General features: G+C 43.2%; 1 protein-coding gene across 8 annotated transcripts; it reads right to left on the bottom strand.

Annotated features, from left to right (window-relative positions):
* Window positions 1-1,343: 1,343 nt before the first annotated feature.
* On the bottom strand, window positions 1,344-21,940 carry LOC124006226 (ras and Rab interactor 3-like). 8 transcript variants are annotated; one of them, XM_046316085.1, is made up of 14 exons: window positions 21,880-21,940; window positions 21,698-21,769; window positions 21,472-21,600; window positions 21,224-21,303; window positions 20,984-21,061; window positions 20,770-20,809; window positions 20,604-20,694; window positions 13,765-13,875; window positions 11,606-11,688; window positions 8,273-8,501; window positions 5,755-6,402; window positions 5,254-5,571; window positions 4,949-5,080; window positions 1,344-3,222 (listed from the first exon to the last, which is right to left on the bottom strand). In XM_046316085.1, exons 4-14 carry the CDS (start codon window positions 21,286-21,288, stop codon window positions 2,843-2,845), a joined length of 2,175 nt encoding a protein of 724 aa, XP_046172041.1. In that variant the 5' UTR covers window positions 21,289-21,303; window positions 21,472-21,600; window positions 21,698-21,769; window positions 21,880-21,940; the 3' UTR covers window positions 1,344-2,842. The 8 variants fall into 8 exon arrangements, with proteins under 8 accessions (XP_046172041.1, XP_046172048.1, XP_046172045.1 ...); XM_046316092.1 differs by lacking the exons at window positions 20,770-20,809; window positions 20,984-21,061; window positions 21,224-21,303; ... (1 more) ...; window positions 21,698-21,769; window positions 21,880-21,940 and adding an exon at window positions 13,541-13,622 and having other exon boundaries at window positions 11,606-11,881; window positions 20,604-20,621; XM_046316089.1 differs by lacking the exons at window positions 20,604-20,694; window positions 20,770-20,809; window positions 20,984-21,061; ... (2 more) ...; window positions 21,698-21,769; window positions 21,880-21,940 and adding exons at window positions 13,541-13,622; window positions 17,573-17,775 and having other exon boundaries at window positions 11,606-11,881.
* Window positions 21,941-22,281: the final 341 nt, after the last annotated feature.

The following is a 22,281-nucleotide window of genomic DNA, read 5'->3' as shown; positions in this document are numbered from 1 at the left end:
CAGTGACACATCCATAACCTGAGCGGAAACCAGATTGCACACCTGAGAGAATACTATGGACGTCAAGAAAGCCAGTCAGTTGACTATTGACAAGTTTCTCCGACACTTTTGATAAACAGGGCAAAATAGAAATAGGCCTATAACAGCTGGGATCAGCTTGATCTCCCCTTTAAATAAAGGATGAACCGTGGCTGCCTTCCAAGCAATGGGAACCTCCCCAGAAAGGAGAGACAGGTTAAAAAGGTCAGAGATAGGCTTGGAGATGATATGGGCAGCAACCTTAAAGAAGAAAGGGTCTAAACCATCTGGCCCAGATGTTTTTTGGGTCAAGTTTCAGGAGTTCCTTTAGCACCTCAGACTCAGCGACTGCCTGCAGGGAGAAACTATGTGGCGGGGCAGGGGAAAAAGAGGGAGAAGAGGAGCATCAGGGATAGTCGCATTAGAAGGTGTGGGAGATGAGGAAATGTTGGACGGGCAAGGAGGCATGGCTGAGTCAAATAGGAATCCTGACTTAATTAAGTGGTGATTTAAGAGCTCAGCCATGTGCTTCTTGTCAGGAACAACCACATCATCAACATTAAGGGACATGGGCAGCTGTGGAGGAGAATGATTTATTCTCCAGGTCTTTAACAGTTTTCCAGATCTTCTTGGGGTTAGACCCACAGAGAGAGAACTGCTCCTTAAAGTAACTAACTTTGGCATTCCGGGTAGCCCAAGTACACTTATTTGTCATTTGCCTGAACGAGAGCCAGTCAGCCTGAGTAAGCGTGTGCCAAATGCCAATTCTTGAGGTGGAGTAACTCTGCCAGATCACGGTCGAACCAGGGGCTGAACCTGTTTTTAATTCCCATTTTCTTTACGGGGGCGTGTTTGTTATCAAAAAAGAAGGTCCAAGCATCTTCGACAGAGCTGATTCTATACCATTTTACAGAGGCCAGGTCATGAAGGAAGTCTTGCTCATTAAAGATTTTTAGCAAGCGTCTATGACACATAAGGACAGTTTGTTTCACTGAGCAGCCATTAAGAGCACAGGCTGTAAAACAGTGATCACTCAGGTCATTACAGAAAACACCACAATGATACCTATCAGGATTATTTGTGAGGATAGCATCGAGGAGAGTAGCCTTTTCTGGGTGTTTAAAGTGTAATGCTTAAAACCAGCAAATCAAATCGTTTCGGGACAGACGTGGTGGAGACCACCAAGCACTGAAGGTGATTCTCGGTAAAGATTGCCACTCCCCCACCTTTGGAAGATCTACCAAAAAAGATTATAACCAGAAAGGTTAGTATTCAGTATTCAAAACACTCTTCCTTAACCCCGTCTCAGTAATGACCAACACATCTGGATTGGAGCTGTGAACCCACACTTTCATTTTAGATAATAAGCTTCTAGTGTTAACGTGCAGAAAACCCAGGCTTTTACGAGAGCAAAAATCCCTGAAACAGATATCGAAGCACAAATCAGAATTGGGGCCTGAAACAGTAGATGGGCCAGGGTGTACATGCATATTTCCAGATATCAACAGTAATACAATCAAGGCACGGCAGAGGACAGGGAGAACTCTGCAGTGCTGATTTATGACATCAACGTGCATTAGATGGCAACAAGATCATATTATACAGCAAATTCATCAGGTGACATGAATACAAAGCCGGCGACAGGGGGTTAGAAAGCCAAAAGTCTGTGTAACCAATAGAGAGTCAGAGTCCCGAGTGTGGGAACAAACATAGTCTGTCCCACGGTTGGGTAAAGAAAGTTTGTAGTCAACAAAGTATGCAGGAGTCATGAGTCAAAAAGCAAAATAGCAAAATGGACAAGAAAATAATAAAATATATAACGACTTGGGTTTAGCCATTGTAAGTTCAGAGCCACTCGCCCCAACAGTGCGGTGAGTGCTGGAGGTGAGCGAAAGCTCGGGAGAGAGGGGGGAGTGTGGTGGGGGTACCTGTACCAGACAGGGGGAGACAGGCCAGGGCAGACGGTGAACAGATCTCCAGGTGGAATCCAAGCAGCAGTGCAGCAGGCAACAGGAATAGGTGTCACACCCACTAGGGAGAAACGTTTATTTCTGGAGGCAGATTTCTTGTAGAAAATCCCAGTGGTCTCACTGGTCTCTGAACAGCAGGAGGTAAATCCCAGTGGTCTCACTGGTCTCTGAACAGCAGGAGGTAAATCCCAGTGGTCTCACTGGTCTCTGAACAGCAGGAGGTAAATCCCAGTGGTCTCACTGGTCTCTGAACAGCAGGAGGTAAATCCCAGTGGTCTCACTGGTCTCTGAACAGCAGGAGGTAAATCCCAGTGGTCTCACTGGTCTCTGAACAGCAGGAGGTAAATCCCAGTGGTCTCACTGGTCTCTGAACAGCAGGAGGTGGCTTCAGAGGATGCTTCAAAGACTCCTGCAACTCGTTGGGCCCAAAGGCCTCGACACCTTTGCCTTCACACCTTAGTGCTAATTGAAGTTATATCTGGTCTGTCCTAGCAAGCCTGGGAGCCTTAACTCAGCTATCAGTACCCATAAAATAAAATATATCACTGTAATGTACTTTCTTTTTCTTCTTGGCTTTCAAAATAGCATCAGACCAAACACTACTCACTCAGTTCCAGGTTGGATGGTGTCCTCAGGTCTCTGCTGGTTGTTTGCTAGAGCACCCTCTGTATAGCTTGGAAACAGGAAAACCTTGGTAGCAGTAACCTATCCGGTTAATTTTGGCCATAATTAGGTTGTAGGTTTGGAGTTTTGATCTGGAGCGAAGGCCATGCTGTGGAGGGTAGCATCTATGGAGTCCCTCATGGACGCTGCGGAGACTAACCTGAGTCCTGTCTCCCCTTCTGAGGTGAGGCCTAGAGTTGTACAGCTGGGGGTCCTTGGCCCTCCGCTCTGCTGCCCTCCTCCTCCCTCACCGTTACCACAACCTCTGAGATTATGTGCAGTGCCTTTGCCGGAACACTAGAGGGCGCCGGTGGCTCATCAGTTACACTTCCTGTGCCAGTTTCCGGCTCGGCATCACTGGAGTTTTCCTTGCCCTTCTCGCCGTGCCCAGGTCTCCGGAGGGTCCTCCGATTCGTGCTGCGTCGTGATTGGTTGCAGTGCAGAGTGCGCCTGCGTTGCCATTGGCTCAGGGATTGTTGGGCCTCGGTGCTGAGCTGGCGCGTGGCGAGACGAGGGCGGAAGCTGCTGATGTAGAAGAGAGAGGCGTACAGGGACGTCAAGTAGTAACCTCCTGCAAAATAGAGAGACAGACACAGAGGTAGAGAGAGAGAGAAACAGTGATCGAAAGAGGGTTACTACTGTATAAGGTTGGTCCGTGTACACATGAGTGTCCGTGTACACATACAGTATCAGTCAAAAGTTTGGACACACCTAGTCATTCAAGGGCTTTTCTTATTTTTTAAAACTATTTTCTACATTATAGAATAATAGTGAAGACATCAAAACTATGAAATAACATATATGGAATCATGTAGTAACCAAAAAAGTGATCAAATCTCATAATTGAGAATCTTCAAAGTAGACACCCTTTGCTTTGATGACAGCTTTGCACACTCCAGGCATTCTCTCAACCAGTTTCATGAGGTAGTCACCTGGAATGCATTTCAATTAACAGTTGTACCTTGTTAAAAGTTCATTTGTGGAATTTATTACCTTCTTAATGAGCTTGAGCCAATCAGTTGTGTTGTAGGGGTTGTAAGGTAGGGGTGGTATACAGAAGACGGCCCTATTTGGTAAAAGACCATGACCATATTATGGCAAGAACAGCTCAAGTAAGCAAATAGAAATGACAGTCCATCATTACTTTAAAACATGAAGGTCAGTCAATCCGGAAAATGTCAAGAAGTTTCAAAGTTTCTTCAAGTGCGGTCGCAAAAACCATCAAGCGCTATGATGAAACTGGCTCTCCTGAGGACCGTCACAGGAAAGGAAGACCCAGAGTCACTCTGCTGCAGAGGACAAGTTCATTATAGTTACCAGCCTCAGAAATTGCAGCCCAATTAAATGCTTCACAGAGTTCAAGTAACAGACACAACTCAACATCAACTGCTCAGAAGAGACTGCGTGAAACAGGCCGTCATGGTTGAATTGCTGCAAAGGAACCACTACTAAAGGACACCAATAAGAAGAAGAGACTGGCTTGGGCCAAGAAACACGAGCAATGGACATTAGACCGGTGGAAATCTGTCCTTAGGTCTGATGAGTCCAAATGTGACATTTTTGGTTCTAAACGCTGTGTCTTTGTGAGATGCAGAGTAGGAGAACGGATGATCTCTGCATGTGTGGGTTCCACCATGAAGCATGGAGGAGGAGGTGTGATGGTGCATGTGATTTATTTAGAATTCAAGGCACACTTAACCAGCATGGCTCCCACGGCATTCTGCAGCGTTAAGCCATCCCATCTGGTTTGCGCTTAGTGGGACTAACATTTGTTTTTCAACAGGACAATTGTCCAACACACCTCCAGGCTGTGTAAGGGCTATTTGACCAAGAAGGAGAGTGATGGAGTGCTGCATCAGATGACCTGGCCTCCGCAATCACCCGACCTCAACCCAGTTGAGATGGTTTTGGGTGAGTTGGACCGCAGACGGAAGGAAAAGCTGCCAACAAGTTCTCAGCATATGTGGGAACTCCTTCAAGACTGTTGGAAAGGCATTCCAGGTGAAGCTGGTTGAGATAATGCCAAGTGTGTGCAAAGCTGTCACCAAGGCAAAGGGTAGCTACTTTGAAGAATCTAAAATCTAAAATATATTTTGATTTTTTTAACACTATTTTGGTTACTACATGATTCCATATGTGTTATTTATTCCATAGTTTTAATGTCTTCACTATTATTCGACAATGTAGAAAATAGTTCAAATAAAGAAAAACCCTTGAATGAGTAGGTGTGTCCAAACTTTTCACAGGTGCTGTACATGTTTCTGTGGGTCTGCGTGATAAGTTTGTATAATTTGTACCCTCTCCCTGCAGCTGTGTGGGGTCCAGTAGCTCCATCATGTAGTCAGTGTCCAGCTGCAGAGTGACCACATCACCACGCAGAAGCACCCAGGTCAGACAGGGCAAGAAGTCATCAGCCCCATACACCACACCTGAGACAGATGTGAGGAGGGAGTCAAAGGTTAAAGAACTCCAAACATTATCCTTAATAGAGTGTATGGTGAATTTCACCATAACTAAAGAAAGAGAGAGACATACACTAACCCTAACCAACCCCATTTACTCCACATACCGAGGCTGAGGAGGTGTACCCTGCACCACCCACCTGGGTTGGCATTGGCCGTCATGCTGTGGTAGATGGTCTTGCAGACCTTGAGCAGGATATGGACCTTCCTGCTGGGGGAGTAGGACTTGTGCATGGCTGACCACCTCTGCTGGATCTTCTCCAGGGTGACAGGGTCAGGGACCCCCGCCCCAGGCGTCCCTTCCAGCTCCTCCACCCCCCGGCCCTCCAGGAGCCGCTGGTTCTCCCTCAGCTTCCGCAGGCTACCGTCGTGGTCCCGACAGCTCTGGAGGCAGGTGTACAGGTGGGTGTTCACAGGCTTTAGGGCCACCTTATGTAGGGAGCGCTCCAGTATGGCATCTAATGTGGATAGAGGACAGAGAGAAGGAGAAAATGGATGATAAGGAGAGACTGAGGTGTTAGAAACCAACTCTGGAATATTATGTAGTTGAGTATTCGTCCGTCTTGGCTTTGTGGTGGATAGTGAACTAAAGCAGTTTTGTTTTGTATAATAGTAGTGATATTCTGTTTTCTAACACTCACCCAGCTCCCAGTCTGTTGTGTCGGCCATACTGTCTATGAAGATGTGTATCTCAGGACAGTCCAGCAGTGTCTCTCTCAGGGCAGTGAGAGCCGTACGCACCTCCTGAAGCAGGTCCGCACCTGTCATGTCAGGGATAAACCCAGCCCCCAGGGTCATCTCAACGAATCCCATCACTGCCTCGGCAAACACTCCGTCCCTCCGCTTGCTGAGCTCCTGCACCCGCTTGGTCAGCCTCTTCTGTGAACGCCCCAGCCCACCAATGGCGAGGCCCACAACCGAGAGGCGGTGCATCACCTTGTCGGCCAACCGATGCGAGGGGTGGGGGGAGTGGGAGGGATTAGTGACCGACTCCGGCTCCTCCTGGACGCTGTTGATTGACAGCGAGTCTAGCTCCGGGGAAGGTGGGTGGAGGAGGGAGAGGGATGGTGGTTGGGAAAGCCATACATTGTCCTCAATCCAGGACACCCTCTGAGGCGACTGAGGGGCAGGGCTGAACAGGGGCTTGGGGTCTGAGGGGGGCATGGTAGTGCGGTCCTGGCTCCCTGTTCTGTGGAGTGACTCAATGGAAGCATCCCTACTGGGGCTCCTCAAAACCACCTCCTCTTTAGGGGTGGGGGGAGACGGAACAGCCTGGACTACAGGAGACCCTATAGACAAGATTAAACATACAGTGCATTTGGAAAGTATTCAGACCCTTCATTTTTCCAAATGTTGTTAAGTTAGCCTTATTCTAAAATGGATCAAATATATATTTTCCCTCAATCTACACACAATACCCCATAATGACAAAGCGAAATACATTTTTGCAAATGTATATGAATATTTTTAAAAATGATTTACATAAGTATTCACACCCTTTGCTATGATATTTGAAATTGAGCTCAAGTGCATCCTGTTTCCATTGATCATCCTTGAGATGTTTCTACAACTTGATTGGAGTCCACCTGTGGAAAATTAAATTGATTGGACATGATTTGGAAAGGCACACATCTGTCTATATAAGGTCCCACAGTTGACAGTGCATGTTAAAGAAAAGGACTTGTTCATAGAGCTCCGAGACAGGATTGTGTCAAGGCACAGATCTGGGGAAGGGTATCCCAAAAAATTCTGCAGCACTGAAGGTCCCCAAGAACGCAATGGCCTCCATCATACTTAAATTGAAGAAGTTTGGGACCACCAAGACTCTTCCTAGAGCTGGCTGCCTGGCCAAACTGAGCATTTGGGGGAGAAGGGCCTTGGTCAGGGAGGTGACCAACAACCCGTTGGTCACTCTGACAGAGCTCCAGAGTTCCTCTGTTTAGATAGGAGAACCTTCCAGAAAGACAACCATCTCTGTAGCACTCCTCCAATTAGGCCTTTATAGTAGAGTGGCCAGACGGAAGCCATTCCTCAGTAAAAGGCACATGACAGCCCGCTTGGAGTTTGGTAAAAGGCACCTAAAGGACTCTCAGACCATGAGAAACAAGATTCTCTGGTCCGATGAAACCAAAATGGAACTCTTTGGCCTGAGTGCCAACCGTCACTGTAGGGCACCATCCCTTCAGTGAAGCATGGTGGTGGCAGCATCATGCTGTGGGGATATTTGTCAGTGGTAGAGACTGGGAGACTAGTCAGGATTGAGGCAAAGATGAACAGAGCAAAGTACTCAGGACCTCAGACTGGGGCAAAGGTTCACTTTCCAACAGGACAACGACCCTATGCACACAGCCAAGACAACGCAGGAGTGGCTTTGGGACAAGTCTCTGAATGTCTGTGAGTGGCCCAGCCAGAGCCCGGACTTAAACGCGATCGAACATCTCTGGAGAGACGTGAAAATTGCTGTGCAGCGACATTCCCCATCCAACCTGACAGAGCTTGAGAGGATCTGCAGAGAAGAATGGGAGAAACTCCCCAAATACAGGTGTGCCAAGCTTGTAGCATCATACCCAAGAAGAATCGGCTATAATCACTGCCAAAGGTGCTTCAACAAAGTACTGAGTAAAGGGTCTGAATACTTATGTTAATGTGATATCAGTTTTATTTCTTTAAAAAATAAAATAATGTTTTTGCTTTGTCATTATTGGGGTATTGTGTGTAGATTGATGAGGAAATTAAAAACAATTTAATACATTTTAGAACAAGGCTGTAAAGTAACAAAATGTGGAAAAAGTCAAGGGGTCTGAATACTTTCCGAATGCGCTGTATCAGTTAGTCGTTGGTTGATTTTGGTTTTGGCATAATGGCTAGTGAGCTCTAAGATGTCTCATTGGCATACTGAGAGAAGATTAATGAGGTGACATTTTCCCACAGACAGGATGGACATGGATAATAAAACACCTTTAAGGTCCAATGCAGTCGTTTAAAATATATATATTATTTTTTTATATCAAATCATTTCAGCTCTTACACTAAAAGGGCATCATCATCATTTTCACAATTTCTCAGAATTATTCCAACCTCGTAGTGAGGAAATAATGATAAAACTAAGGAAATCATGTTTTTTACCACACTGGGCCTTTAACAGCAAAAGCACTTTACCTGGATTATTAGGACTAGAGTTGCAGGGCTCCTGCTCCAATGAGATAGATCTCTTAGTAAGAAGATCCGCCCCTGGCCAAGGTATGGTACTCAGTCGTCTCTCACGCTTATAATTGGATGGCCGATTAACTCGCTGTGGGCTGGTTGGTTGATGCGTCAGCCAGTGATCGCCATGCTCATGGAGATACAGTGGGTTGATGATGGACAGAGCACCATTGGCTGCTGTCAGCTATTGAACAGAAGACACACTTGAGAAGGAGCTTGACTGTGTATTTAAAAGACACGAGGATCTTCCCGAAAATGTTAAATTATCATTGGAGAATGATTTGAACTTGATACAATATAATGGTTACAGTATTAAAGTTTGTTTTTTATCTCAATATCAAATTATTTCTGGGTAAGAAATAAATACCTTACTGTAGTGGTCAAAAATAAACAAAAATAGCTTTATAGCAAAATAATCTTTCTTAATCAATCATTTTACTAGGATTGTCTGGGAGAGGACTGAGTGTGAGGGGAAGGGCACCAAAGTGGAGGACGGGCCTAATGGGAGAGAGGTTATTGGCAGAGAGGTTTAGAACTCTCTTTGTCATTGGTCTATTACACCTTGTACCGCCTGGTGATGTCATCAGGCAAGCCAAAACTCCACCCATGCACCCATTCATCCTGTGTATGCGAGCCAGAAACTATCAGGAAATAACACTAACCACGTTTCCTTCCACAGTTTTAAAGAAATCACGACAGCTGTGATGGAGACAGGAAGTTTCCATCAACTTTTAAAATGCAGAGATCATTTCCTCTTTCGACATTTGTGTCTGTAAAATCATTTATGCGAGAAATGGCGGTGAAAACACCTTTATGCGCCAATATTGATTTAATAACCATCATATTGAAGTAAACACGCGATGAGGTCCTCCCACTATGACTCTGGCTACAGATAAAATAAGTTATGATGACCTTCACAGGATGGTGAAAGTGCACGGTGATGAGCTTGATGCTCCTTTCCAATAACTATCGAGGGTGACATGGTGACATGATGATCGATGCTGGACTGCCATTTGACAAAGAGAAATATCCTCGCTCTTATCCATAATAATCGCATCACGGAGACTAGCACAGTATCTGTGAGCTGTTGGATATTGCGCACGGGCCAAGGCCAAAGTAGGCACATTTGCTATTTAACACAACAGTATTTGAGGCAAAACTGTAGGTAGAGTTGAAAATTAGATGGAAGCACATTCAACTTATTCTGTACATGAAAACTCATCATGATTTATATTCACAACAAATCAGTTTGGTGGAAACAAACCACTGGTGAGAAAATGCACATATTTTCTTTAACGCTGATTCTAGAATATCTACTATTTGGATGGAAACCTAGCTACTGATATAATTTCCTCACACCTTTTACAGTGATAGCTTCTTCAGCTGTTGTACAATATGATATCAAAACACAAGAAAAACATACTTTTGACTGCACTGGGCCTTTAACACCTATATAGATTTGAAGAATGACATACCGCATTCGAATGTAAGATACAACTCTTGGAATGAAGAGCAATAGGAGCTGTGAAGTCAGTCTGAACTGAGGTACACCTCTACTCAATTATAATTCTGAGAGGGACATTTGACTGAGATATTGTTACAAAGCAACAGGAAGACCCAGAGCAGACTTCTGCTCAACGTGAACCACATGTCAAACCATGGCAACACATCCGCTGGAATGGGTCTCTAACGAGATGTCATGTTAAAGCACATTGCAACACAGTGAATACACTATATATATATACAAAAGTATGTGGACACTCCTTCAGATTTGTGGTTTCGGCTATTTCAGCCACAAAAATCGAGCACATAGCCGTGCAATCTCCAAAGACAAACATTGGCAGTAGAATGGCCTTACGGGAGAGCTCAGCGACTTTCAACAGTAGGTAGCCTAGTGGTTGGAGCATTGGACCAGTAACCGAAAGGTTGCTAGATTGAATCCCAGAGCTGACAAGGTAAAAAATCTGTTGTTCTGCCCCTGAACAAGAAAGCACACAGCTTGAAATAATAATTTTAACATGTTTGTTTATGTTTTGAAAATAACTTTTTAGTTATCAGATTTGATTTGTTTTATTCATTCACTGTTATTCACTGTTCCTAGGCCATCATTGTAAATAAGAATTTGTTCTTAACTGACTTGCCTAATTAAATAAAGGTTAAAAAAAATACATTTTAAAAAATGTGGTTTTTAGGATGCCACCTTTCCAACAATTCAGTTTGTAAAATGTCTGATCTGATAGAACTGCCCCATTCAACTGTAAGGCCCAGTGCAGGAAATGTTATAGTGAAGTGGAAATGTCTAGGAGCAACAACGGCTCAGCCGTGAAGTGGTAGACCACACAAGCTCACCGAAGGAGACCGCCGAGTGCTGAAGCCCGTAAAAATTGTCTGTCCTCGGTTGCAAGCTTTACTACTCAGTTCTAAACAGCCTCTGGAAGCATCTTCAGCACAAGAACTGTTCGTCAGGAGCTTCATGAAATGGTTTTCCATGGCCGAGCAGCCGCACACAAGCCTAAGGTCCCCATGCGCAATGCCAAGCGTCGGCTGGAGTGGTGTAAAGCTTGCTGCCGTTGGACTCTGGAGCACTGGAAACGCGTTCTCTGGAGTGATGAATCACGCTTCACCATAGTCTGACGGACTAATCTGGGTTTGGCGGATACCAGGAGAACGCTACCTGCTCCAACACATAGTGCCAACTGTAAAATTTGGTTTGGAGGAACAAAGGTCTGGTGCTGTTTTTCATGGTTCGGTCTAGGCCCCTTAGTTCCAGTGAAGGGCAATCTTAATGCTACAGCATACAATGACATTCTAGACGATTCTGTGCTTCCAACTTTGAGGCAACAGTTTGGGGAAGGCCCTTTCCTGTTCAAGCATGACAATGACCCTGTGAACAAAGCGAAGTCCATACAGAACTGGTTTGTCGAGATCGGTGTGGAATAACTTGACTTGCCTGCACAGAGCCCTGACCTCAACCCCATTGAACACCTGTAGGATTCATTGGAATGGCAACTGCAAGCCAGGCCTAATTGCCCAACATCAATGCCGACCTCACTAATGCTCTTAGTGGCTGAATGGAAGCAAGTCCCCGCAGCAATGTCCAATAACTAGTGGAAAGCCTTCCCAGAAGAATGGAAGCTGTTATAGCAGCAAAGGGGGACCAACTCCATATTAAAGCCCCTGATTTTGGAATGAGATGTTTGACGAGCAGGTGTCCACATACTCTTGACCATATAGTGTAGGTCCCAACCTTTATAGACATGTTATGAAGCTATGAATACAGCTGATTACCTGTATGGTGCACATGGCAGTACCAGGAGCCCTCTGAGTCATGTGATCAGGCTGGAGGTCAGAGGTGAGACACAGCCAGGACTCTACACACAAACAGATACACAAAAACAAAGGGAGGAAAGGAGGAGTGAAAGGAAGATGATAAGTGGAAGAGAGCGTGGGCGAGGAAGAGGAGAGACGACGAGGGTGAATTCAGACTTGGACCCAGCTGGGACAGACTGCTGGACTGTAGCTGATCTGTTACACTGTAGAGCCACAGAGGGATGAACAGACACACTAAAAACATGGGAAAGAGAGAGAGAGAGAGAGAGACAGAGAGAGAGAGAGATATGGAGTGAGAGAAGCAAAAAGAGAGAGAGAGAGAGAGAGAGACAGAGAGAGAGAGAGAGATATGGAGTGAGAGAAGCAAAAAGAGAGAGAGAGAGAGACAGAGAGAGAGAGAGAGAGATATGGAGTGAGAGAAGCAAAAGAGAAAGAGAGAGAGAGAGACAGAGAGAGAGAGAGAGATATGGAGTGAGAGAGAGAGAGAGACAGAGAGAGAGAGAGATATGGAGTGAGAGAAGCAAAAGAGAGAGAGAGAGAGAGAGAGAGAGAGAGATATGGAGAGAGAAGCAAATGGAGAGAGAGAACAAAGAGAGAGAGAGAGAGAGAGAGACAAAAGAGAGAGAGAGAGAGAGAGAGATATGGAGTGAGAGAAGCAAAAGAGAGAGAGAGAGAGAGACAGAGAGAGAGAGAGAGATATGGAGTGAGAGAAGCAAAAGAGAGAGAGAGAGAGACAGAGAGAGAGAGAGAGATATGGAGTGAGAGAAGCAAAAGAGAGAGAGAGACAGAGAGAGAGAGAGAGAGAGAGAGATATGGAGTGAGAGAAGCAAAAGAAAGAGAGAGAGAGAGAGATATGGAGTGAGAGAAGCAAAAGAGAGAGAGAGAGAGATGTGGAGTGAGAGAAGCAAAAAAGAGAGACAGAGAGAGAGAATTGAAAAAATATATGAAACATTTTTGAGAGTGAGACCTTCCATTACAAAGCCATCACCTACAGATAAATAAACCTGAAGAAGAGCCCCCTCCCTAAGCAAGCTGGTCCTGAGGCTGTGCTCATAAACGCAAACAGACCCCACAGAGCCCAAGGACAGCAACACAATTAGACCCAACCAAATCATGAGAAAAAAAAAGATTACACATTGGAAAGAATTTACAAAACAAACCAGAATGCCATTTGGCCCTAAACAGAGAGTATGAAGTGGCAGAATACCTGGCCACTGTGACAGACCCAAAATTAAGGAAATCTTTGACTATGTACAGCCTCTTTGACTATGTGAGAGAAGTCACCGAAAGCATACCTGGCTCTCAAGATAAGACAGGCTATGTGCACACTGCCCACAAAATGAGGTGGAAACTGAGCTGCACTTCCTAACCTCCTGCCAAATGTATGACCATATTAGAGACACATATTTCCCTCAGATTACACAGACCAACAAAGAGTTTGAAAACAAATCTAATTTTGATAAACTCCCATATCTACTGGGTGAAATACCAGTGTGCCATCACAGCAGCAAGATTTGTGACCTGTTGCCACAAGAAGGTCAGCCAAGCGAAGAACAAACACCATTGTAAATACAACCTACATTTATGTTTATTTATTTTCCCTTCTGTACTTTAACTATTTGCACATCATTACAACAGTATATAGACATAATATGACATTTGAAATGTCTTTATTCTTTTGGAACTTTTGTAAGTGTAATATTTACTGTTCATTTCTATTGTTTATTTCACTTTTGTCTATTATCTACTTCACTTGCTTTTGTAATGTAAACATGTGTTTCCCATGCCAATAAAGCCCTTACATTGAATTGAATTGAGCGAGAGAGAGAGAAAGAGAAGCTAATGAGATATATCAGATGCATAACTGATAAATACTGTAGTCAGTATATATACCGTAGGTTGTTGCTCAGCGAGTAGAAGACCACTAACTGAGCCGGATCAGAGAAGCCTAAATATGACTGAGATGGCTGATAAACTGAGAGAGTAGAAGAGAGAGATTATTAAAAGACGTAAAACAAAGAACTTGATATTAACTTTACGTTTTTTTTTTAAAACAACGGGGAAGGAAGTATGAAGTATGAAGTATGGCTGTTGAGGTTCTGGACAGGAAAACATACGTGTGTGTGTGTCCTGTCTGTATGGAGTTGTCTCTGATATGTCCACTCTCTCCTCCAGTGGACACACAGCAGGACGGGCTGGGAGGCAGAGTCCCTCAACACCAGGAAGCTCTGTGAAAGGAGAGAGAGAGGTGACAAGAAGCCTCATTACACTGTGTCTGGGCGTTAGGAAACAGTGATTGTGCCGAGCAGCTTCACAGAGAAGGACAAGATGGGACTTACTCATTGTTTTGTAGACCAGTCATTCAAGGCCTACAAGCCAGGTTAGCCTCACACCAAAGCTAACTAAGTGGCAGAGAATGTGAAGGCACAAATAACACACACACATTCATATACTCACCACAAACTCACAGTGAAATAAAGTACCGGTCAAAAGTTTGGACACGCCTACTCATTGAAGGGTTTTTCTTTATTTAAACAAAAACATTTTCTACATTGTAGAATAACAGTGAAATAAACATACGGAATCATGTAGCAACCAAAAAAGTGTGAAACAAATTATAATATATTTAATATTTTAGATTCTTCAAAGTAGCCACCCATTCTCTCAACCAGCTTCATGAGGAATGTATTTCAATTAAGAGGTGTGTATTGTTAAAAGTTCATTTGTGGAAGGTCTTTCCTTCTGAAGCCAATCAGCTGTGTTGTGACAAGATAGGGTAAAGTCCAAGTATTTATTATGGAAAGAACAGCTCAAATAAGCAAAGAGCAAAGACAGTGCATCATCCATCAACCACTGCCACAGGAAAGGAAGACACAGAGTTACCTCTGCTGCAGAAGAGTTCATTAGAGTTACCAACCTCAGAAATTGATCAAGTAACACACACATCTCAACATCAACTGTTCAGAAGTGACTGCGTGAATCAGGCCTTCATGGTGGAATTAGTGCAAAGAAACCACTACTAAAGGACACCAATAATAAGAAGAGACTTGCTTGGGCCAAGAAACACGAGCAATGGTCATTAGACCGATGGAAATCTGTCCTTAGGTCTGATGCGTCCAAATGTGAGATTTTTGGTTCTAAACGCTGTGTCTTTGTGAGCTGCAGAGTAGGAAAACTGATTATTTCCACATGTGTGGGTTCCACCGTGAAGCATGGAGGAGGAGGTGTGATAGTTTGGGTGTGCTTTGCAGGTGACACTGTCTGTGATTTATTTAGAATTCAAGGCACACTTAACCAGCATGGCTACCACAGCATTCTGCGCCGATACGCCATCCCATCTGGTTTACGCTTAGTGGGACTATCATTTGTTTTTCAACAGGACAATGACCAAACACACCTCCAGGCTGTGTAAGGGCTATTTGACCAAGAAGGAGAGTGATGGAGTGCTGCATCAGATGACATGGTCTCCACAATCACCAAACCTCAAACCAATTGAGATGGCTTGGGATGAGTTGGATCGCAGAGTGAAGTAAAAGCAGGTATTCAGCATATGTGGGAACATCTTCAAGACATTTGGAAAAACATTCCAGGTGAAACTGGTTGAGAGAATGCCAAGAGTGTGCAAAGATGTCATCAAGGCAAAGGTTGGCTACTCTGAAGAATCTCAAATATAAAATATACTTTGATTTGTTTAACACTTTTTGGTTACTACATGATTGCATATGTGTTATTTCATAGTTCTGATGTCTTCACTATTATTCTACAATGTAGAAAATAGTACAAATAAAAAATAAAACTTGAATGAGTAGGTGTGTCCAAACTTTTGACTGGTACTGTAAGTGAGCGCGCAATAAGGCTACAGAAGTGGGTTTAATGAACATTGTGTTCAGATGCCTGACTGTGATAGTGAGTCACACATTGGTATGTTCACATTGTGCCAAGAACAAACTATGGGAAGCAGCAGTTTGATGCAAGGCAAGCAATTTTAAATATCAAGTTCTCTAAATATCGATGCATATCGTCAACTAGATTTGGGGAAGAGAAATTAACTCCCCTTTTTGTCACTTCATAATTTGCAGTGCCTTCAGAAAGTATTTATACCCTTGACTTATTCCACATTTAGTTGTGTTACAGCCTGAATTCAAAATGGATTACATGTTTTTTTCCCTTCACCTAACTACACACAATACCCCATAATGACAAAGTGAAAATGTCCAAAAATTATTTTGCAACTTCACTGAAAATGAAATATAGAAGTATCTAATTACATGAGTATTCACACCCCTGAGTCAATACTTTGTAAAAGCACCTTTGGCAGCGATTACAACTGTGTGTTTTTCTGGGTAAGTCTCTAAGAGCTTTCCACACTGGGATTGTGCAACATTTGCCCAATATTCTTTTCAAAATTGTTCAAGCTTTGTCAAATTGGTTGTTGATCATAGCTCGACAACCACGTTCAGGTCTTGCCAGAGATTTTCAAAAAGACTTATTAAGTCAAAACTGTAACTCACCCACTCAGGAACAATTACTGTCTTTTTGGTAAGCAACTCCAGTGTATATTTGGCCTTGTGTTTTAGGCAATTGTCCTGCTGAAAGGTAAATTAATCTCCCAGTGCCTGGTGCAAAGCAGACTGAACCAGGTTTTCCTATAGGATTTTGCCTGTGCTTAGCTCCATTCCATTTCATTTTTTATCCTGAAAAACTCCCCAGTTCATAATGATTACAAGCATACCCATAACATGATGCAGCCATCACTATACTTGGAAATATAGAGAGTGCTACTCAGTAATGTGTTGTATTGGATTTTTCCAAAACATACGGTAACACTTTGTATCCAGGACAAAGTGAAATGCTTTGCCACATTTTGGCAGTATTATTGTAGTGCCTTGTTGCAAACAGGATGCATGTTTTGGAATATTTTTATTCTGTACAAGCTTCCTTCTTCACACTCTGTCAATTAGGTTAGTATTGTGGAGCAACTGCAATGTTGTTGATCCATCCTCAGTTTTCTTCTATCACACCCATTAAACTCTGCAATTGTTTTAAAGGGCGGCAGGATAGCCTAGTGGTTAGAGCGTTGGACTAGTAACCGAAAGGTTGCAAGTTCGAATCCCCTGAATCTCCTGACAAGGTGATTCTGTCGTTCTGCCCCTGAACAGGCAGTTAACCCAATGTTCCTAGGCTGTCATTGAAAATAAGAATTTGTTCTTAACTGACTTGCCTAGTAAAATAAATAAAAATCATTGGCTTCATGGTAAAATCCCTGAGCAGTTTCCTTCCACTTTGGCAACTGAGTTAGAAAGGACGCCTATATCTTTGTGGTAACTGGGTGTTTTGATACACCATCCAAAGTGTAATTAATAATTTCAACATGCTCAAAGGGATATTCAAAGTCTGCTAATTTGTCTTCTACCAATAGGTGCCCTTCTTTGCGAGGCATTGGAAAACCTTCTGTGTTTGAAATTCACTGCTTGACTCAAGATCTTACAGATAATTGTATGTGTGTGGTACAGAGATGAAGTAGTCATTCAAAAATCATGTTAAACACTATTATTGCACACCGAGTGAGTTCATGCAACTTATTATGTGGCTTGTTAAGCAAATATTTACTCCTGAATGCCTATTGACTTAATTCAGGGTTTCATTTTTAATACATTTGTAAAAATGTTCGAAAAAACAATTCCACTTTGACATTATGGGCTATTGTGTGTAGGCCAGAGACAAAAGTACATCTACATTTAATACCTTTTAATTGCAGGCTGTAACACAACAACATTTAGAAAAAGTCAAGGGTTCTAAATACATTTTTGAAATATAAAGTGCTTATACCACCAATTCCACCTAAACCCTGACATACAGTAGTTCTTACAGTGTAATAGGATGCTGTATCCAGATACTGGATCACCATTGTCTCACCATACTCACTTGTCTCAGTGGCTGATCTTGTTAAAACAGGGTCCTTAAGATAGCTGGGGTTCTTTAGCAAACCAAATGTATTTTCTGCATCGATCAACTTCTACACCACTACTCAGTCCGTTCCTCTTTCTTTCAGTCCATCTGTATCTCTCCTCTCTTACTATTTCACACATGCAGTACTTCTGCATTCATTTCCCTTCGTGCAAAGAAAAGGGAACTACAAGAGTAACTCGACATACTGTAAGTGTCTGCTTCCAAATTCACCTGTAAAATCACAGCCTGTCCACATGCTAACCTAATGTACCAAGGTGGCCTGGATGCAGAGAGGTCAACCATGAGGTCAGACAGTAGATAGTGTCATGGGCCTACACAGTGTGTCTGTCCTAAATGACACCCATTTCCCTACATAGCGCACTACTTTTGACCAGAGCCCTATGGGTAGTAAGAGCCTATGGGCCCTGGTGAAAAGTAATGCACTTATATAAGGTAATAGGGAGCCATTTTGTACGGACAGTGACCTGTGTAAAGACAGAGGTCACCCTAGCTGGCCGGCCCCAGCTTAATCTGTGTCCTGGAAACCACCAGAGAGCTCATATAAAATAGATCTATAACTCCAGTGGGTCCCTAATAACGATCCATGGGGGGGGGGGAAGACCCTCACCTGTGAGTCATTCTTCTTATCCTGATCTACAGAACACCCTCATCATCCCAGACTAGAGAGGACACCACAGAAACATAGTGTACAAAATGTTTAGTGTGTGCCAACTGCGTACGGATTAAGATGAAATCCAATATATCAACATGAAATATATGGAAAAAAGAACAAACTATTTGAAAAAGTTATTCTGGAAAAAAAATAGTGATTATATCTTTCCTCAACTAACATTTGAAGGGATAGTTCACCCAAAAGTTGGTGTTATCAGCCTAACAGAAACTACACAGATCTCTTCATGTTGTCAGCCTAACAGAAACTACACAGATCTCTTCATGTTGTCAGCCTAACAGAAACTACACAGATCTCTTCATGTTGTCAGCCTAACAGAAACTACACAGATCTCTTCATGTTGTCAGCCTAACAGAAACTACACAGATCTCTTCATGTTGTCAGCCTAACAGAAACTACACAGATCTCTTCATGTTGTCAGCCTAACAGAAACTACACAGATCTCTTCATGTTGTCAGCCTAACAGAAACTACACAGATCTCTTCATGTTGTCAGCCTAACAGAAACTACACAGATCTCTTCATGTTGTCAGCCTAACAGAAACTACACAGATCTCTTCATGTTGTCAGCCTAACAGAAACTACACAGATCTCTTCATGTTGTCAGCCTAACAGAAACTACACAGATCTCTTCATGTTGTCAGCCTAACAGAAACTACACAGATCTCTTCATGTTGTCAGCCTAACAGAAACTACACAGATCTCTTCATGTTATCAGCCTAACAGAAACTCCACAGATCTCTTTATGTTATCAGCCTAACAGAAACTACACAGATCTCTTCATGTTGTCAGCCTAACAGAAACTACACAGATCTCTTTATGTTATCAGCCTGACAGAAACTCCACAGATCTCTTTATGTTATCAGCCTAACAGAAACTACACAGATCTCTTTATGTTGTCAGCCTAACAGAAACTACACAGATCTCTTCATGTTGTCAGCCTAACAGAAACTACACAGATCTCTTCATGTTGTAACCTTGTGCCTACAGACCTGTCCTCTGACATTCTAACAGATTCCGTACCTCAGCAACAGTCTTTCTCTGTTCCGTCAGAAGTATATTTCGTGTCGATGCATCACCTGCCTCTACCAAACACCTTGACATTTGATGTTGCACTTCCACTTGCCCACAAGTTCTCGATTTTTCTTTTTCTCATTCTCTCATCCTCCTTCATCTCCCACCCCATTCATGTGGTTAACCTTGCTAACACATCTAACAAAGAAATTAGTCTGCTTAGCCTTTACTCTCAAGACCTGGTCAACACCAGAGACGTACTGCGACATCATACCACACCACTGTGGTAACTTTCTGCTGCATCATTCGTGCTGAAATAGGAACATCCAACGCCAACATCCACAGGAAGTAGAGAAACCAAATACCACAGCTACGCTTAATAGATTAAAAATAATTCTATTAAAACAATTTATATAAACAATAAGAATAGAAAGCAATGCCATGAAAAGCAAATGCATCATTTTAATTGATTATAAATAGTAATTGATCATAAAATGCTATATTATATATTTTTTCATTCTATTTACAGTAGTTGTGTCACTGCATCAGTGGATGAATCAGCCATTCATCATCTTTGTTACCCTGCCATGGCTTCTATACTTTCTCACTTCCGTCTAAATTAATCAACTAACTGTCTCAACAGAGCTAGTTGGCATGCTGACAGCTCAGTGTCTGTAGGTCTCTCCCTCAGAAGGAAAAATATGCTTGTTTTAGTGTGTATTGCTATAAACTCCATCTGTGGGAACTGTCAAAAGACAGACCAATACACACAGTAGGAGTCAGGAGGTGGGTTTATATCAAACAGAGGTTGGAGAGGAGAGGGAAGTTAGTAAAGTGCAAACTAAAGGGAGAAAATCCAAAACCAGACAGTAGAGCACAGTCCTGGTTACTCTATGCAAATCTGCTTCCAGACTGAAGCCTAGTGATGGGTTGGAGCCGGCCGGACTCTCATTGGTTATTCTACCCCCCCCCCCCCCCGATCCCTAACCATCTCTTCCAGCTCCTCCTGGGAGAAAGAGAGATAATGGAGGGCGGGATAGTGGGCGTGAGAGAAAAAAAATAGAAAATACAACAATCTCTGTTGCACTCTTATGACTGTGTCCATAGAATATGGGTATTTCCTAAGCATGTACCTTCCAGCCCAGTAGGTCAGCAAGTACCAAGCATCCATCATCACATGTACTAATATGAGCCACATCCCTGACAAGAGACAACTCATAACCAATGAATATTCATCAGCAACACTTCCAACACCATCTTAACCATTATCATCATAGTTCAATTGAAGGCGATAGCTTCTCACCTGTATGCTTTCTCTGAGTCAAAGTCAATCCCTCCGACAAGTCAAAGTCCATCCCTCCGCCAATGCCTATCATCCCTAATACAGGATCTGCCTACAGGGAGACAGACAGAAAGATATACAAGTTGAAATACAGGAAGGAAAGACAGGGACAGGACAGAGGACTCACGCTGCCGGCTGGCTCCAGGTTAATGAGCAGTCTGGGGCAGCTGTTTGAAACAGTGCAAACACATATTCCATCACACACCATTTATGAGCTCGTTGATGCTAGAATCCATGGTTGAAGTGGACACGTGTTGAAATGCAATACTATACCAATAGTAGTGTATCAGATAGCATTATAATCATGATCCTGGGAAAAGAGTCAAGACAGAAAGACTCACCTGCCAACAAGAGCAGCATTGAGCTGAACTTGCAGGGAGGTCCCCATTATAATCAGCCAATCACAGTCGAGGAAAGTCCTGGAGGAAAAGAAACAGGAAATCAGTACTGAGTACTGTGCCTTTCATTATGGTTCATCACTTTATTATGGTTGTGTACACACAAATCTGCACATACATGAAAAGGACGAAGACACACAAACTCAATGTAGTCTTTCAAGTCACCACCCAAACCACACTCACCATGGCCACTGAGGTGAAGAACCTCTTTGGTAGATTGCAGCACTTGTCACATTTGAGGATGTCATCAGAGACTATTTTCTCTGCAGGTCAGAGGTAAAATAGCATAATTCAACAATTATTTTAATAGCACACACATTCCTTTAAAATGACAACTTAATTAGCTTATCCATGTAAATGAGTGTCTGCCTAGGTGGTATAACAGCGTTTTGTTAAACCATCACAGTTAGATATTACCGTACCACACTAACCTTTCATCCAGTCCAAGTCCTACTCTTCCCGGCACATAAATCTGACAGTGAGGTGTAGAAGGTGCCGTGGGCTTCAATCAGGTCCTCTCCCTCCAGTCCTGCTGCCACACGTTCCAGGGTGTGACTATTCTGCACAAACCGAAATGGACGACCCCAATAACAATTCACGACAGGCTGTAGGTGACTAACTCAGACACAGAACAAAGGATATGAAAGAATACCGAACCTGTGAGTAGCAGCGTTTGAGTATTCTTCAGCGTTTCTTCAGCAACTTGATGAAGTAGTGACATACTGTGGGCTTAACACACAACACGACTGTTGTTAGTGATCCCTAATAATACACAGGCACCAACTGCACAATTCAGGAGATTAAGTTAAGAAAAAGCCAGAAAATAGGCTTGATCCTACCTTAAACTGTCCTGGGTACAGCTCCCTGGCCAGGGAAAAGAAGGGCTCAGGGTGTTTCTGATGTAGAAAGAGAGGGGTGAATATTGAGCAAAGAACAAAATAATCTGTGTAGGTTATTATGACTGACTAGTGTTATGTACCTGCAGAAGTAGTTTAAGCATGAGGTCATGGCTGCAATGTTTTGAACAGTATGACTGCGGGGTGGCAGGGTAGCCTAGTGGTTAGAGCGTTGGACTAGTAACCGAAAGGTTGCAAGTTCAAATCCCCGAGCTGACAAGGTACAAATCTGTCATTCTGCCCATGAACAGGCAGTTAACCCACCGTTCCTAGGCCATCATTGAAAATAGGAATTTGTTCTTAACTGACTTGCCTAGTAAAATAAATAAATAAATATTGCAACAG

This window comes from Oncorhynchus gorbuscha, linkage group LG19, assembly GCF_021184085.1.
Source record: "Oncorhynchus gorbuscha isolate QuinsamMale2020 ecotype Even-year linkage group LG19, OgorEven_v1.0, whole genome shotgun sequence".
In the NCBI taxonomy this organism is placed as follows: domain Eukaryota; kingdom Metazoa; phylum Chordata; class Actinopteri; order Salmoniformes; family Salmonidae; genus Oncorhynchus; species Oncorhynchus gorbuscha.
Note: the sequence above shows the minus strand (reverse complement) of the source record. Positions and strands in the feature narration are given on the sequence as shown.

Coding starts and splice junctions, on each gene's coding strand:
- LOC124006226 (XM_046316085.1), bottom strand. CDS start 21,288: ATGACATCCTCAAATGTGACAAGTGCTGCAATCTACCAAAGAGGTTCT. Junction 21,062..21,223: donor TCTTCACCTCAGTGGCCATG/GTGAGTGTGGTT, acceptor CTTTTCCTCCAG/GACTTTCCTCGACTGTGATT. Junction 11,689..13,764: donor CAGACAGGACACACACACAC/GTATGTTTTCCT, acceptor GTTTGTGTGTAG/AGTCCTGGCTGTGTCTCACC.